Raw genomic sequence first — 19,004 nt, forward strand, 5'->3', positions numbered from 1 at the left:
CCCATCCCATCCTTTGCCGATGGCGGTAGGCTGTATTGTCTGTATAGATCTTTGTGTGTGAGCCTGCCATCAGTAGGAGAAAATGGGCACAGGCGTTACTCATGACACTCAACTTCAGGAGACCGACGTGGAGGGATATCTCCACAAGCAACCATTTGCCTTGCATCATGAGGCCATTTAAATACCAGTCCCACCTGATGAGTGATGCATTGGTGGCATGAAGCAATGATGATGATGTCAGTGAGAAGGGGACCCCCCTTGTTTGTGCTGGCTGTGTCCTTCCAGCGGCCGAAGAAGTTTCTGATCCTCATAAATAGTGACGGGGTTTGTCCGTCCTGTCTCTGTTCAATCTGTAAACTGAACTGAACCACGACTGGAGGCATCTGATGAGGAGTCTGGAATGTAGTATCACTGCTGTGTCCCCTGCCATATGTCCCAAGAGTTGGAGGCAGACCTGTGTTGAGGTAAGAGGGCTTTCACTTTTAGGTGTGGAGGTTGGTCCCAATGAATTGTAGGCTTTGCACTGGGGCGAAGGTTGACTTCTAGGTATTGATCTTAGGGATATAAAACGTAGCTTAAATATTTGTTTAACCAATTAACCACTGGCCATGGGTGGGGATGGGGACTGCTCTGATTCCAACCCCACCATGTCACAACTGGTGGAGGCTGTTCCAGCCCCTCCCACCTGCTGCAGCTGGGGTTCTGCCAGCTGGGCCACTATGGGTGGGGGGGCTGTTCCCGTTGGCTGGGTCTTCCGGTTAACTGGTTACTGGGTAAGCATGGGTAACCGTTTAACCTTTTACACCCGTAGCTGATCTGTGGAGCTGGTTCTGTGAACAAGTGTATTGTAGTGTCAATGACTTAGTGAGCCTCCTGGGGAGATCGGGCTCTGAGGAAACACTCATCCAATTGTGGGTAAATCACGTCCTGGAATGAATCTGAGAAATTGTCTGTTAGCTAGCAGGATCGATATGTGAAACTAGGCATCCTGGAGGTCAAGGGTTGAGAACCAGTCTCCCAGTTCTAGCGCTGGAATGATTATTCATATGGTGACCATCTTGAACTTCTGAGCCTTGACAAACTCACTGAGAACTCTAGGTTCAGGATGAGTCTCCAAACTCTCTTTCTTTTGGGTACTGAGAAATAATTAGACTAGAACTTTCTGTAGATGTTGATATTCTGGTTGTGGATGGGATAAAGGTGGTGAAATGGGTGGGGAATTGAATTAGACGATCTCTAAGACCCATCAGTCCAATGTTATGTATTTCCAGGTACTGCAGCATGCTGCCAATCAATGGCCAAATGGGCATGCAACAATGACTGGTTGTGCAAGTTGGTAAGAGTGGTCTTCCAGCACCTCAACCTGCCTACAAAAGTGGAAATTAGATGCCGGGGGGTTGGGATGAAGGTGGTGAGCCAAATGGCTTGTGTTTTGGGAATTTCCCGTTCTTTCTTTGAAGCTTGTGATGGTGCTAAGGTTGGTACAGAGCTACATATTGCCTGTGCTGGGATTAGGGACTAAATTATCCCTTTTGAGCCAATGTATAGATTCCCAGCAAGCCCTGGAACTTTCAGTGTAAAAATGGAGGAGTTGGTGAAGAGCTTCGTGTCCTCAAAGGGAAGATCTTCCCCCATGGTCTGAACCGCTTTCAGAAATCCCAACAAGTGGAGTAATGACACTCATTGCATCACCACTACCATAGAGAGATGGCCCTGGCTGCCAGCACTGAGAGCCATTTATAGTACTATTTTTGCCATTAGTTTCCCTTTCTGTATGACGGCCTTGAAGGATTTCCAACATACCTCTAGCCGTTTTTCAATAACGTCATTAAGTTTATTGCAATTTGTGTAATCGTAATTGGCTGTGAGTGCCAGATAGTTGCCAATATGGAACTGTAAGGTCACTGAGGAATATGCCTTTCTACCAAGAGGATCAAGGTGGTTCCATTCCCTGTTGTAGGGCATAGCTCTGGACTAGTGTTGTTGGCCACAGAAATTGACAGCATTCATCACAATGGAATTGGGTGGCAGGTGGGAAAAAAGGGAGTTTGATTCCTTAGTGGGGATATGTCTGGCACCATTGATGGCAGGGTTTGCACATGGTTTTTACCATGTCTAAAATAGCTTTGTTAATTGGGAGAGTAATCTTTGAGGAGAATGAAGAGTGGAGGTTGTTAATGCGTTAATGGTAGGTGCCCCAAGCCTCTTTTAGTGGTATGTGGAGGGAGTTTACCATCCTTTTTGTCAGCCCCTGGAAAAGATAGAAATCATCTGCCAGAGATGGTGGGGGGAGGTATAATGGCTTCATCTGGAAAAGAGGAAGACGTGGTCTTTGGTGTTATGTCCTTCACAGGACCAGCTTCCTGCTCCTCTGTTTCCTGAGGCAATTCCAAGGCCTTGAATGCTGAGGACAAGGGGATGTGCTTGGATGGTTCTTAGATAATGCTTGAAGTTCAAGAAGCAAGCTGCTGGGTCCCAATATGGCAATCATGGAGGCACAAGGCCTGATGGTCACACCCACAGGTGGCCATACTAAGATGATGGTGTTGGTGGAACCAACTGTGGGGGTACGTTCTTGGGCCTTGTTGGTAGTGGGTCCCATATGGAGCTGGGAGGAAGACCCACCAGTTGGGACCACTTCCTCTGGCTCACTATCTGAACCCTCACTAGAGAAAGGAGGGCATGGCATGGCTGTAGAGATATTCCCTGTGCCTATAAAAGCTCAGTGCTGTAATGCTGGTGCAGGGAGGTGGGAACCCAGGTACATCAAGGTCTCTGGTTTGGTGGAATTCCACCAGTGCCAAAAGTCCATTCCCACATTCCTTATGTGTCTGAAGCTGCTGGAAGAGGGTACGCTTGATTGTATGGTGAACTCTCCGAGGCAGCAAATGAACAGAGAGTACTTATCTGTGAAGCTCAGGGAGCCAGGCATACCCCTGCTAAGGGGAAGGACCCCAATGGGGAAAAAGGCAGGAAAAAATCTTCTTTCTTTCTTTCTTTCTTTCTTTCTTTCTTTCTTTCTTTCTTTCTTTCTTTCTTTCTTTCTTTCTTTCTTTCTTATCAATTATAACTACAACTAGATCTATATCTGGGAAAATTATCTAATTGCAAAGCAAACAGAAGAACAATAGTCTTAACAGACTGCTAATGGCTCCATTCCTATTCAGAGCAACTGAGAAGGAACTCAGAGGGGTTAGCCTGTGTAAGACTAGCCTTATGTTGCAGCATAAGGCAAGACAAAGCATGTGCAGGTCCAACGGACACTGCTACCAAAGTTCTCTGATCAGCTGCAAAGAGATGCAAGTGCATTTAGGACACGTCTACACTGCAGGGCAAAAATCGAATTAAGCTACGCAAATTCAGATGTGTCAATTGCGTAGCTGAAATCAAAATAGCTTAACTCGGCTTTTGGCACGGTCTACACAGCAGAAAGCTGAAGGAAGAACACTCTTCCTTCGACTTCCCTTACTTCTCATTAAATGAGGGTTACAGTCCTCCAGCTCGACATTATTTTGAAATAATGGCTTGCTGTGTAGATGCACATTTTGTTATTTCGAAATAATGTCAGTTATGCTGAAATAAAACTGCTGTGTAGATGTACCCTTACAGTGGAGTACCTATAGGGACACTACTCATAGAGCAATATTTACTGGCAAATCTTTGGATAGCTTATATTTCTGGCAGTCAGACTAGATGATTACAGTGCATGTTTTTTAGCCTTAAAATCGATGAATCTTTTAAACAGCAGCTTCACCCTAACACTAGAAATATTAGATATATTCCCTGCATGGAAAATATCAAAGCACAACAAAACAAAAAAAGACATGAGTCAAGCTGATTAGGCAGGGGTGGGCAATAATTTTTGGCCAGAGGCCACTTCAAAAATTTCTGAAATGCCCCCGGGCCGCCTAGAAGGAGTGGGGTCTAAACCAGAAGGGGCGGGGCCAAGATGCTTCTAGGCTACCCCAACCACAGACTATGATTGGTCTGGGGGTGGGAAAGCCCCTTTGCCCCCCCATCCCACTAGGCACCCATGCTGCTTCTTTGCGCTGCGCCCTGCCGCATGCTCCTCACAGAGTGGGGATAGGGCGCTCCCCCTGCTCCTAGGCCAATCAGGGACTGGGGGCAGGGGAGCTGCACAAAGCTTCCTTTGCCCTGCCCCCGCCCTGCACGTGTGTACGGCACTTTGAAGTGGATCCGGCCCACGGAGGTCCTTTTGCCCATCCCTACGATTAGGTGTGAAAATTAGCTGGCTCTTAGTGCTATTCCAATTTAAAGTGTTATTTGTTGTTGCAGCTCACAACAGCAAATTCACCTCATCCAAGACATGATGAATTGTTTACATATGGTTGCATATGGTTTCCCTTGTCCCCTGGAAAAGGGTGCAATGACTATGTTCACTTTTTCTACTGCACTGGCAGCAGATAGGTGTACAGAGTATAAGTCTCCTCGTGGTTCTATGGCACTGTAGGATCAGGGAGCTATTTAGGCAAGTATGTGGATGCTGTGGGATTTTTCAAAAGTGCCAAAGCAAGGTTAGGTACCTGACTGGCTAAGAGGCATTGGAAAAATCCATTACATGCTTATCTGAATTTTTAGACACCTAAATATCTTTGAAAACCTAGCTTCTAGTTACCTGCAAGAATACCCCTCACACAGTCACACAGCTGGGTTGATGGAAGAGTCAGAATGCAAGATTCTATGGTTTAAAATTCTAATAAGGGGTTATCATCATTATGAATTATTATTATTTGACCAGCATGTAAAGTGGCACAGGTCACTCTAATATTAATTATTTTAAAGTTTGGTATAAAAAACCCTGTTATTTTAACTTTGGAAACCATAGAGGGCCAATTATGTCTTGGTATACCCCGTATATCCACATTGGAAGGAACTCAATGGGACTGCACTAGGGATATTAAATTGCAGGTAATCAGCGAATCGAGTAGTTGATGGAATTTCCATCAACTACTCAATTAGTTGATAAGGAGGAAACTGCAGTGGGGTTAGCTCTTAGCCTGGGACCTAACCCTAGCCACTAGGGTCTTAATACATTTAAAAACCAGAAGAGCAGCAGGGTGGGGGTGAGGGTGCTGATGGCTCTTAAGACATTTAAAAAGTAGAGGTGCAGAGCCAGGTCTCCTGCTACGCCTATGCCTCTTTTGCCCCCATGGACACGGTGCTGGGAGGAACCAGCTTTTAAGATGGCTCCCCCCAGCACCAGCTCCTACTCCCCCCCTTGCTGCCTCTCTCTGATAGAAGCAGCAAGGGAAAGGTATGTGACTAGTCGAGTCACTACTCGAGTACCTGATGCTTATCGTGTACTCGACTAGTCACTTATATCCCTAGACTGCACAGGATGTCAATCTGAACAGAATTTGTGCTCTATATTCTCAGTGACGAAACAGCTAAATAAATACATAAATAAATGAACAGTGACCGGTTGAAAAAATGACCATGCACGCACCCCCCTTCATGTGCAATCCCTTAAGAGATTTGTGGAGCAGTCACACCTTCTTTCCATGAAACAGGAATAGATTTTGGAATCCCATCATTATTTGAAATATTTCTTTTGTTGTTGATCTTAAGTTTGAACCCATAATAAACATGAAAGTTAACAATTCAGGAAAGTGAAATGAACTTACGGTTTAGAAAGTTTTGAAAAGACACAAAGCTAAGCAAAAATTACTAAACAGGTAAGAGACACATTGATAGGCAGTGATGATGAAGAAATGTTAGTCATGCAAAATACACAAAACAACCATTATTTAAATTACCAGCAGAATCAAGGTCATTTTCTAGGTTAGTAAGTTCATCTCCACCTTCTGTAACAGAGCATTCAGGAATCTCCTCATTAGTATTTAGCTCAGTATTAGCATCCTCATCTGTAGGAACATGTAGTGTTAATGTTAGGACTTTGTCTTGGTCATGCACTACACCAATAAAAGACATTAGTGGTTTAGTGACAGCTGAACACGAAAAAAATGCAAACTGAAGTAATGAAATCAGTCTAGCAAGGGGTATGTCTATACTGCATTCCTCTGTCGCGAGAGGAATGCAAATGCAGATGAACGAAATTGGAAATGAAGCACGGATTTGAATTTCCCATGCTTCATTTGCATAATTGCGTCCGGCTGCTTTTTCGAAATACCTTATTTCAAAAAAATAAACACTGACTAGACGTGGCTATTTCAAAAGAAAACGCTTCTTTCGAAATAACCCTTAAACCTCATAAGGAGTCAGGGTTATTTCAAAAGAAGGGGTTTCTTTCGAAATAACTGCATCTAGACAGCATTTCTTTTTTCGAAATAGGGTATTTTGAAAAAGTGGCCGGACGCGATAATGCAAATGAAGTGCGGGAAATTCAAATCCGCGCTTCATTTGCAATTTTGTTCATCTGCATTTGCATTCCTCTCTTGAAAGAGGAATGCAGTGTAGACATACCCAGGGAGATTTCTCTGTTTCCACTAATAGGTGTATCTTCAAACCAGTGCCATTCAATATATACACACACACTGGGGAAGTGCCTTAGAGGTAATCAAGGAAAAATTTGGTTTCAGGTATAGTCTTCAATTGCGCAGGACATCTGACCAATGTTGAAGAACACACATTATTTGTTATGCACAACCTTCAGCTGTCTGCGAATCACCTCATCCTTATAAGTGATCTTTGATATAGTAACACACATTGTGAGAACCATCTTTACATGCACCTATTGCTCTGGCAAGGCACCAGTTCCCTGTTGGCAGAGAATGCAGAGTGTTAATAAAGACTTTGCATTTCCATCGGGTGCTTCCATGGAGTATCTAAATAACCTCACAAACATGAATTAAATAAGCCCCATAACATTCTCATGAAGTAAGTAGATATTATTATCCTCTTTTTATAAATGGGTAAACTAAAGGCACAGAAAGAGTTGGTGACTTGAGGCAGGTCAATCAGTGAGCAAGTGCCCCAGACAGGAAGATAATTCATGAACAGTCCCAACTCTTAGGCTATGTCTACACTACAAGGTTTTTGCGCAAAACCCAGCAGAGTGTCCACACCTCAAGCACGTTTTTGCACCAATGTTTTTGTTCTGGGTTTAACATCTTTTTAATTGCCTAAATATAGGAATATGGAGCATACTGATCAAATTTGTGAGAGCCCAAAGCTAGTGAGGGAAGTTGCCAATACTTTGGAAGATAGAGCTACAATTCAGAGGAATATTGTTAAATGGTAAAACTGGGCTGTCAACAACAAAATGGAATTCTGCAACGACAAATAGAAGGTGCAACACTTAGGGATGAAAAACCAAATGCACTAATAGAGAATGTGGGAAAACTGGCTTGGCAGCAGCACTGCTGAGAAGGCATAGCATGAAAGTCATGGGCGGTGATAGTCTGGCACTAGTTGGAGCTGGTTAGGCCTCAGTTGGGGTACTATATCCAATTTTGGTCACCACTGTATAGAAAGGATGTAGAGAAACTGAAGAGGATCCAGAAGCAAATGACAAAGATGATCAAAGGGATGGAATGCAGCCACATGAGCCAAGGTGGAAGGAACAGGCTAGGTTTGATTTGGAAAAGAAGAGATTAAGGGGAGATCTTGAAAGACTGCTATAAAGATGGTGAAAAGTTGTTCTCTCATGCTAATGATGGTAGAACAAGAGGAATGGGTTCAAATTATGCTACAGAAGATTTAGATTAAATCGCAGGAAAAACTTCGCAACTGTAAGAAAAGCGGGACGATAGAACAGGCGTCACGGAGATGCGGAAGGCTTTCACTGGAGGTTTTCCAAAGGAAGCTGGATAGCCATGTGTCTTGTATGGTTTAGACCCAACAAATCCTGCATATTGGCAGGGGGTTAGATTACATGACCCTTGTGGTCCTGTCTAACCCTATGGTTCTGTGATTATAGGGACTGGATGGTCCTGAAAAATGCTCTTGGTGGCAAAATGCATATTGAGTTTGCAGCCATTTAGTGGACAGGACTATATGGAAGATAGAAACAATGGTGAATAGAAACAATATTATTGGTCCTTAGGTGAACTGGTAAGGGAGTATCAGGTGTGTTAGGGTATGTCTACACTACCACCCTAGTTCGAACTAGGGTGGTAATGTAGGCATACCGCACATGCAAATGAAGCCCGGGATTTGAATTTCCCGGGCTTCATTTGCATAAGCCGGCCGGCGCCATTTTTAAATGCCGGCTCGTTCGAATCCCGTGCCGCGCGGCTACACGCGGCATGGGCTAGATAGTTCGAACTAGCAAGCCATTCCGCACTATCTGTACACCTCGTTCGAACGAGCCGGCATTTAAAAATGGCGCCGGCCGGCTTATGCAAATGAAGCCCGGGAAATTCAAATCCCGGGCTTCATTTGCAAGTGCGGTATGCCTACATTACCCTCCTAGTTCGAAATAGCGGGGTAGTGTAGACATACCCTTAGAGATAATGTTACTACAGTAAACTTCCGATAATCGGGCACCTTTAGGACCCAGGGGGTGCCAGATTATCAGATATGCCGGACTATCGGAAGGCGGGGCTATGAGGGGGCTGGGATAGGGTGGGGGGGGGGATGCCACCCCAGACCCCTCATAGCTCCCCCTTCCGATAGTCCGGCTCTGCCCCAGGCGTCTCCGATTCAGCTGCTGCTGGTCAGTTTCAGCAGCAGCTGAATCGGGGACGCCTATGGCAGAGCAGCGGGGGTGCTGCAGGGTTGGTCTGGTAGTGCCACTCCTCAGCACTGTGAGATCAACCCAGCAGCACCCCAGCTGCTCTTGGGGACGCCTAGGGCAGAGCAGCTGGGGTGCTGCCAGGTTGGTCCCGCAGCACCAAGGAGTGGCGTTATGGGACCAACCCGGCAGCACCCCAACTGCTCTGCCCCAGGCGTCTCCGATTCAGCTGCTGAAACTGACCAGTGGCTGATTCCAGGAAGCCTGGGGCAGAGCAGCTCTGCCCGGGGCTTCCTGGAGTCAGTCGCTGATCAGTTTCAGCAGCGGCTGACTTGGGGACGCCTGGGGCAGAGCAGCTGGGGTGCTGCTGGGTTGGTCCCGCAGCGCCGAGGAGCGGCGCTACGCGACCAACCTGGCAACACCTCAGCTGCTCTGCCCCAGGCGTCTCAATTCTGCCACAGCTGGAACTGATCAGCGGCTGACCAGAATCAGCCGCTGGTCAGTTTCAGCAGCGGCTGAATCGGGGACGCCTGGGGCAGAGCAGCTGGGATACTTCCGGGTTGGTCCTGTAGCGCTGCCCCTCGGCGCTGCAGGACCAGCCCGGCAGCACTCCATCTGCTCTGCCCCAGGCGTCCCCAAGAGCAGCGGGGGTGCTGCCGGGTTGGTCCCGCTGCCCTCAGGGGCAGCACCCCAGCTGCTCTGCCCCCGGCTTCCTGAATTCAACTGCTGGTCAGTTTCAACAGCGGCTGAATCGGGGAAACCGGGCGCAGAGCAGCTCCAATGGTCCAGCTGCCAAGCACTTCCAGGTTCCCAATGGTGCTGGACCATCAGGAGTGCTGGAGCATTGGATGCCAGACCAATGGAGTTTTACTGTAGAAATGATCTAACTGGGGGAGAGAGTTTGGAAGGAAGAACTAAAGGTGTCACAAAACACACTTTTGGTCTAGTTTACATTTCAACTATTTTGAATACTGAGGTTGTTTTTTTTGTTTTGTTTTATCTGCAGTTTTAAATTTGGACTAGAAAGAGAGCAAAATGGAAAAAAGTGAAGAATTTCAGCATAAGGAAATTTGGAAGGCTAAAGCAATGGAAGAAAGGAACCCAGAAAGAAAATGAAAATTGTCCAAAGTTATTTAAAATATGGTCAACACAAAGCTTAAGTATGCCATCCTCAAGAAATACATTACATTAAAAACAAGAAATGCAGACAAACAAGTGTGTTCAAAGATGAAACAAGAGTAAGCAAGAGGTACAAGAGAGGTAAAAAAACCTCCAGCCATAGTTGAGCTGTGGCATAAAAATCACCAAAAACTGTCACTCTTATTAACAGGTCTGGACAAGTTGCTCAAGGTGGTGCTGAAGGCTGGCTGCCCTGCTCTACACCTTCTGCCCAAGACCCCACCCCTTCTGGGAACACATAGCTGCCTCCCATCCCACCCTGTCCAGGGGTGGAAGGCTGTTGGCACCCCTGCTGCCTATAGTGTACTTGCTCTGGAGATAAAGGAAGGTCTTTAGTTTTCACTTCTGTCACTGTGACACTTTTCAAGCTCAGTATTCACGTAGCTTGGTTTTAAAACATCAGGTACAAAGCTGGCTTTAAATTACTGACTGCAGTTTGGAAAGTATGAACACTGACAAAGAAAGTAAAGTGGAGAAGAAAAGGAAGACAGAAGGTAGAAATCATATATTTCAAGTATATAAGCAAACAGAGTTTAAGACAAGACACTAGGGCCTTTAATGATGATTGCAAAGGCAGATAAATACTGCTGAAAAACTAATTCAGGACTTTAAATGTTTACTTGAGACCTACCAGCTCAAGGACTAATTTTACTAGTCTGGTTGATCATACCAGTGCTGCCCTACCCTCCCTACAACTCCCTCCCCCGCAAAGATGTTCAGCCAGTATTTAAGGGAAAGTCTATAGCAAGAAACCCCCCAGGGGCAGTGAATCTCAGAGCCAAAGTCTGCAGATACGAATGCACAGGGTGCTTTGCTGGGATGCTGAAAATAGCAAAGTAGACATTCTGGCTTGGGCTGGAGCTTGAGCTCTCAAGCCTAGGAAGAAGAAGAGGGATTGATGTCAGAGTCTGACTTCCAGCTGGAGCAGGAATGTCTACATGGCTATTTTTAGCACCATTGTGTGAGCCTTGCAAGCCCACATCTGTGGACTATGGCTCAGACTCACTAGAGTAGGATGATCTTTTTTTTTAAAGTGTAGCCATCTTAAAGGAGCAGAACAGTGGCTCAGTGTTTATTGTATACTATATAATTACTAGCCAATTTGCCCATCATAAGATAGGATTTTCAGGTCTCTCCTCCACGTTGGTCTTCTCTCCTGAGCCTCCGGTCTCTCGCTCCGTCTCCGTCTCTCTCTCTCTCCCTCTGCTCCTCCTACTGCCTCCCCCCCCCCCCCCCTCTCTCAGCTCTCCTCCGCCTCCTGCCTCTCTCTCTGGTTCTCTCTTTCTCTTCTCCTCCCCCTCCTGCCTCTCACTCGGGGGACTACGGAGCCTGTGCTGCATGAGGAGCGTGGAGCCCAAACGACTGCTTGCGCCGCTTGCTCCCCCGCGACAGCCTGGCTGAGCAGCACAAAAGTCAGCCGAGCACCACAGCAGGAGGCGAAGGGGGCGGGGAAGTGACGTACATGGCCAGGCCCCACCCCCTGGCCATGTACATCATCGCCCCGTTCCCCTTCCGCCGTGGCACTCGGATGTCTTCTGCGCCGCTCAGCTGGGCTGCCGCGGGGGAGCAAGCGGCGCAAGCTGCCGTTTGGGCCCCGCACTCCCCATGCAGCACAGGCTACCCAGAGGGAACAGCCAGCATTTCAGCAACAGCGCCGCCCAGAGGGAACAGCCAGCATTTCAGCAACAGCGCCGCCCAGAGGGAATAGCCAGCATTTCAGCAACAGCGCCGCCCAGAGGGAATAGCCAGCTTTTAAGCGTTACAGAGTCACAGACATTGGGCTACTATATATATGATAACAATATTATCAACTAAATCTCTAATACAGTTTTAAAATAGCAACTCAGTACATCTCTCTTGCTTTTGTTAGTGATTCCATCCCTTCTTTTTTTTTAAACTCCATTTTTTTTCTTTTTGGTATAACAAACCATAGTATATAAAAGTGCTACACAAGTCCAAATAACTTGACCAGATTAGTATACGGGTAGACAAAAATCAATGTAGAGGATATAAATCAATGATGCTGGACCATTCATGCTATATGGTCATGCGAGAAAATGTACGATCGATAATTAATAGTATATATGATGGTGAAAAAAAAACAGTCAAATTTTGACACCTTTTCTCTTGCTGGGTTCTATCTTACTCTGCAGTTACCTCAGAAATTGGTGAAACCCCACCATGTAAAGAATTAGTAACTCAAGATGAGCAGGGGTGGCAGAATCTTGATCTCAAATCAAATTCAAATATTACTAAACAATAGAAATAAAAAGCAGATAGAGCTAGGAATAAACAGAGGTATCAAATATTCTTGAAATAATGACAAAGTGGACGACTAATTAAGGAATCTGAAGATCTTAGTTATTCTGAAGAATTAGAGAAACTAGGGATGGAATCCTGACCCTACTGAAATCAGTGAGAATTTTGTTATTAACTTCATGGGGCCACGATTTCACCATTATTTTTCAGGAAACTGCAGATGAAGATTGGTAGGGTAGAGACAATTTTGAAGAGAAAAAAAAGGGGGAGAAAAAGGAAGACAGACACTACAAGACTAAAAATGAGAAAAAAAGGAAGACAGACACTATACGTCTATTTGTGATAGGATTCAAATGAAAGACTATCTTTGAGGGAGCTTACAAACTTAGTTAGGTAAAGGTGCGTCTCCACAGCACTCGAAACTCGAAATAAGCGTGAGTAAAACAAGCATATTTTACACTCAGAGGCAGAAGTAGCGAGTACAGCAGGAAAAGCAACAGGCGGGTGTAATAGCACAATGTCAATGTAAGGAATGATAAAGTAAAACACGATAAAAAGCGGTAAGTGTTTAAGTCAGATAAAGAATGGCAAATTGGTTGCAATTTGCACTACTTTGCCATTTAACTCATTTTCTAATTAACTTAATTTATGCTACTATATATGTCACCAATGAATTTGGCCTACTCACTTCCATGGAAAAAGTGCCTGCCTTAGCCAAGTCTAAATTTGATCCAGAGTGTTTAATATAAGTATATGGAACAAACTCTGAAAGGCTGAAATGGAAAAATGGGTAGTAACCATTAAAGGCATTTACTACTGTAGCTCACAACCTGAGCATGCTTTGAATCAACACTTTCATTAGTTTAGAGGGGTTTTCATAAAGTCTGAACAGCTTATTCCACATGAAGGCCATGTTTGCCCTCCTTAGAGTGAATTCAGTACTGAAGAGAAGACCCAAACTGGAGACATCCTGCCATGCTTCATTTAGTGGGTGAATGGAGGCAAACCAAGGATCAGACTTAAATGGAAACATACAACAGCTATCCAGCCAATCTTAGCGTCTGTGTTCAATGGACAGTACAAGTCAGTTATAAAACATTAACTAAAAACATATTTAAAGTTATACTGAACACAGAATAAAAACATATAATCAGTGAATCTAGATTTAGCAAAATAAAAGTTGGATTTGCCTGACGTGTGTTTACAATGATGGGTTAGTATAAGACAAATAATTCCTCCTTAGCATATTTAGGATACATGAAAGAACAAGGAGTCTGGATTGAAAGCACCCATTTGAATTTGAATGTCACATTACTTCAGTTTGGAGCACTAGCAAATATATGAATTTTAATGACATTTCAAAGTCAGTTTATTAATATTACAGTAATACACAACTTAAACATTGTAAAAGTAAGCGGTATGAGAAAAGACTGTAATTTTAAAATCAAAACATCCAACCTCCTAGATTATAACAAATAAAAACAATGTAATGCCAGAGAAATAAAGTTCCCTTTCAAAACAGTCACAATAACTAGTTTATTTTTTGAAGTCAAATTTCTTAAATCTTTATAATGTACTTTTCCCCAGGGGTCACATCTACCGCCTACATTTTCAATAAAGTCCAGAGATTTTAGCTACACTATCTCCATATAATTCATATTTCTTGCAATTCCAAAAATATAGGATAATGTCACATTTGTATTCGAACAGGCCAATATTAGCCAACAGTTGTTACCTATATAGCCATATTCCTCCTGGAACATATGCACCATTCTTTTCATGGTTTGAAATTAAGTGATATAACATTTATTTTTAAAACCTATCCATTGATAGTCTTTTGATATGTGTACCTGATAGACAACAAATTCTTACAACCACATTTTGAAGTATGAATAAAAGTGATAACCCAAAAAGGTCCTTTCTGGTTCTTAGATTGCTAAAGGAATAAGGGATGAGGTTCCCTAACTCACCTCCAGACGCCTTTGACCTTTCTTTCAACTTTTCTGCAGCCATTTCAGCATAGGTAGGAAGTTCTGACATCTTCACTCCAGATCGAGCTTCTGCTATTAGCTGACGAGCTCTCTCTCTCAGCTGCCGACGTCGCTCTTCATCTTGCTGCTAAGATATATTGAACAGTTGCCAACTCAGTAATTGACAGAAATGCAATTTCATTCTCAATCTGATCATCATGATAGTAACTGGTTTACAGCATGGTGCTTGGCCCACATTATAAATAGGATGCTCCATATCAGTTGGGTGTCACACCTCAGTTTTTAAAAACACACAGCAATCAGATTTTTGAGCATATCCAAAATTATTACATATTTAAACTTGCATCATTTGTAATTTAAACCGTTTTAAAATAAAATCATACCTTGTAAAATATCCTGATGCAAACAATTGTCAGAAACTTTAGTTTTTCTTAGCAATAGCTTAAAACATTTTATTACAGCTGCAAAACAGATTTTACTAAACTGAATTACTAGCAAGAGTAATAGTCTACCATAATACTAGAATCAGGAGTCAGATACTGCTCTTAAGTTACACAAGCAATTCCCTGACTTCCAGAGTGTTATACTGATGTAAATCTGAAGAAAGAGAAGAATTTGATCCACACACTTCAACTAATGCATCTCTTTTTAAATATAAAATTTAACCTTAATTTAACCTGCCAATAAAAAGTCTAGGGCACAAAAGATTTTCTCTAGTTTAAAAATTCCCCCTTAACTGTAAATATCTCCCAATAACAAATTTCACGTGTTTTTGTAAGGGAATCCTTCTGGTTAATAAGGTTCTGTTTGAAATTTTATTGTCTTATAATGACATATTTAAATTTTATCATATAACTAAATACAACAAATAGTAAACTTTTCATGCATATATTTCTGAAATGGAATAACACACAACAAATTCAAAATAGATTTTAACCTATTGAAATAAACAGAACGGTGAGTAAAATGGAATTTAGGTTTTGTCAAAACTTGCATTTCTCAAATTTAAGAAAAAGGTTAAAAGACACTAGGTGTTCCATAAATGTTAATAAATGCAATAAAACCAAGCATGTGGTTTTAAGTCAAATGTTCTTTAAATGTAAATACTTAACGATATAACATAGTTGTTGAAATCAAGACCTTTGCAGATGGCATTAGCTTCGGTAGAATACAACCAAATAATCTAAGTTTGGAAAGCAGTCTGGGCAACTGAATTTCTTGCAATAAATGGCAAACCGCATTCCCAGGAAACCAGAAATTGAACATTCCACACCTGCAAATCTTTGTAAGAGCTTGCCACTAAGTACTATTTAGCTTAAGCAATCATTAATGAGACAAGCACAAAATACTAATTAGGTACATTTTAGCCATTTCCATGTAGATTGTTTGTTTGTAGCTATTTACTCATCGTTGTTCTTGGTACAATAGAAAATATGCAAATGAATGAATCAGAATGCAGCCCTAATGGGACTTTCTGTTTATAACCATTAGCCCAGAGGTGTGCTGTAATTCAATCCTCAAGCAGCAAGATTTAGCCTCATTAACAGCTTGCATGGGCAGGTTACAACTCATAAAACCCTACAGTAAACAAAGTATATGGACACAGCACAATATCTTGAGCCTGATTGACAGAATTCTGGTTTCCTATCAGATTGCCTTGATTTACTTTTCTGCTAATGTCCTAACACTATAAAGCCAGTTTTGTGTTGGCCCTGCAAGCTCTTAAGCAGGATGGCATATTTGCTTGGTTTGCTTTCTCACACCTTAGCTTCCCAGAAGACACAGAGTAACAGTTCTATCAAAAACTTATTTGTTAAAGTACATACAAGAAAGAAAACAGGGAGCCTTCCACGCACTACAATAAATCCGTTTTATTTAATGTACAGCCAGCCAACTAACATAGCAAGCATTTTTATTTCAACATACTGTACTTGGCAACATTGAATTTGAGTTTGCATGAAGCGTAAGTTCTCAAATATTTCCATCTTGTTACTCCTAACGCAGCTGAATTTGTGGTTTTAATTGAAATTAATTTAATTTACAAATGGAATCCACCAAATATATTTTAAGGTACTCGGCAGCTTAACACTGAATGTTCATATAATCCAACTAAACCTACTACATGATGTATTTAATACCAAGCCAGGTACACTTCAGGAGAAAGTTGTCCTAAAATATGTTAGGCTGATTTCAAAATAAAATAAATCTCTGAATCATTAGATTAGTCTCTAGCACTTTTTAGGGCAAATACAGATGGTTGTGGCTTGTATTTGTGCTAATTAAAATTCAATCACCACTAGTGGAGAAGAGCAAAACAGCATATTTATAGCTTTATTTAATAATATATTATGTGATCTGTTGATTATTGAGCTTTGAGGGAGGAAATTGATTACCTTTAGATTACAGAGAAGGTATGATTAAAGTATAAATACAAGTTGCAAGTTAGAAAACAATTATTTTAAAACATGCATTGTGCAATATACAGGGTACAATACATTTTTTATTGTCTCTGCCAAAAAACCAAGAGAAAGACCTGCTAAACTCATAAAGCACAAACATGGAATTTGCAATAGGGAAAGACAGGGACATGAAAACTCAGACTACAACAACATACACTAGAAAGCTGTCCAATTCTAACAAGAAAGCTAGGTAAATCTTTCATTTCTCTGTCATGTATCTGCCATGCTGGGAAGACAAAAGTTTATTCTGTTCCTCCACCTCAATTACTTTCTAATGGTCTAAAAATATGCCACATGGATGCACAGCAAGTAAAACTTCACCATTTAAGGACAAACTCTTCAAGAATAAGTAATGTAATTCCTTGTTTCCTTCCTATAAAAATGTATTGGTATGCAATTTTTATATTTCACAGTTCACCGACATCTCGGCAAGCTTTCTTCCACTGCTTCAATGGTGCTACTTTTAATTTTATCCTCCTTAGTCCTAGTAATTAAAGTGATCAGCAGTGGCATCCTAACGGCTTTGACACAGCTACAACCCCCTAGCAGACTTCTGCTTTTAAGGGGAAGGAGAAGAAAAAGGAGTAGAGTTTCATTTCACAGGAACAAGAAAATCAAGCTTCTCCAATCCTCAACTTTATCCAATTGTTCTTTCAGCAGTCCTTGGATCTTAAGAAACAAATAAAAATGGCTGCCTTTAGGGGGTCCTTTTTGTACTTGCCGCAAATGCCAGTGACTGACATTACTTTGGCCAAAAACGATACCATGGATTTGTGAAGGTAAATTAGAATGTGAGACACTGTCCAAGTAGTTGCTGTGATCACTGTCCTGCTGATGATGTCATTCAGCGATATCAGAAATTCAGAAAAGACCAACATTGAACCACATGGAATGCTCATGTCTTGCAAAAGCAACCACCAATCAAACCTCCACCAATACAGTTCATTACATTTATTTTTTTTAAAATAAATTGTTTCTTCTCCATTTTCAAGAAATGTTTTACTGGATTTTTAACTGCCTTTTGATTGTATGTGGATCACGTACAACACTGAGTTTGTACCACAAATCTGCTTTTATTATTTTTTCTCTCTACAAACATGACTGCATTTTGTTTAATGTGAAAAAAAACAAAATTCTTGATCATGTTCAATGATCTTTTCATGACAACTGAAAAAAACAAATTGGTTTTAAAATTAGTGATTCATCTGTGCTAACGTAAAATGAAAATGTAACTACTTAACATGGATAGCAGTTCACATCGCTATAACTCTCAAAATTGTCCCTTGCATGCCCCGATTACATAGTGCAGCTAAGAAAAAGAACTTGACTGCCAAACCCTTTCATCATTAGACAGGAAGAACGGCTCTGTTATTAGCCATTCAGAAAGAAAAAGAATTCTGTGCTTGTCCAGAGGCAAGGATTATCAAAATGTACCTATTCACTAGCTACAGAACACAGACTAAAAATAAAAAATAAAATTACAAGATATTTAAAGGCTTGGTCAGGCTGGGTTTTTACTGTGACCTTGATCGGCTCTTGTTTGAGTAAACAGGATTTGGGATGAAACATTAAAACTGTTTAGCAGATCTATTCAAGCCATTTCAAACTTTTCTTATGCTGGTTTATAATACAACCAGACATGCTTGTAAATGGCCACACCTGCTCATTTCTCTAGGGATAGCCTGATCTCTGCTTTTTCCAACAAAGAAAGGAGGAAAAAACCCAGCCTTTCTTGTTGCAAAACAGAGCAGAAAGTCAAAATCTTTCTCAAATTTGTCCATCTGGTCAGATTAAATCTTTGATCACGCTAGGGATTACATTTATGTTTTGTACTCGGTACTAAAGTTTCAGAATAGCTCAAAATACACAGGTAGTGACCAAAATATGACTTACCAAGCAGGACAAATGTAATGCAAACAAAAGAATATGAGGTTTGGATTTTAATATTTTAGAAATATGTTTAAGTAGGAAAATATCAGCAAAGAAGAAAAATAGGCAAGTGTATTTCAATTGGTACTTGGATTCAGATCAATGTTCCAACTGTGTAAATCTGAAAATACTGTTCACAGTGTATAGTCTATATAGTATTAGAAGAGTATAAAACTAGAGGAAGCATAAACAATGCAATACCAAATGTTTCCTTTAATGTGTACTGAGACTATTTGACTGTAAAACTGAAACTGACCTTTTAAACCAAGGATGTGTTTAAAAAAAAACCCAACACACTACGATTACAAACCCCTCCCTACACCTCAAACCACTATTGTGTCTTTTAGAAAACCCTAAATTCACTTTGAAGAATAGTGGAAAGAATTCAGGTCTTGGAAAGAGGATCCATTTGTAATTTAATTCCTTGTTTCATTGTGAAAGTGATAAGTTCTTAGTTTGCTTAAAAAAAACTGTAAGGGGGGGGGGGAGAGAATGGCTGACTAAGTAACTATCACCTTGTGCTACATCCAA

At 41.9% G+C, this 19,004-nt stretch overlaps 1 protein-coding gene across 11 annotated transcripts in view; it reads right to left on the reverse strand.

Moving 5' to 3' along the window:
- EHBP1 (EH domain binding protein 1) overlaps window positions 1–19,004 on the reverse strand; it is a 337,547-nt gene that overhangs the window by 53,014 nt on the left and 265,529 nt on the right. For 7 of the 11 annotated variants that reach the window (XM_075925601.1, XM_075925600.1, XM_075925608.1 and 4 more), the window contains 2 exons: window positions 14,065–14,212; window positions 5,778–5,885 (listed from right to left, as the gene is read on the reverse strand). In XM_075925601.1, coding sequence (XP_075781716.1) covers window positions 5,778–5,885; window positions 14,065–14,212 — 256 coding nt within the window. The remainder of the gene's footprint in view (window positions 1–5,777; window positions 5,886–14,064; window positions 14,213–19,004) is intronic. The other 4 variants (XM_075925605.1, XM_075925607.1, XM_075925604.1 and 1 more) reach the window with 1 other exon arrangement.

The sequence above is a fragment of the Pelodiscus sinensis genome, chromosome 3, assembly GCF_049634645.1.
Source record: "Pelodiscus sinensis isolate JC-2024 chromosome 3, ASM4963464v1, whole genome shotgun sequence".
Classification (NCBI taxonomy): domain Eukaryota; kingdom Metazoa; phylum Chordata; order Testudines; family Trionychidae; genus Pelodiscus; species Pelodiscus sinensis.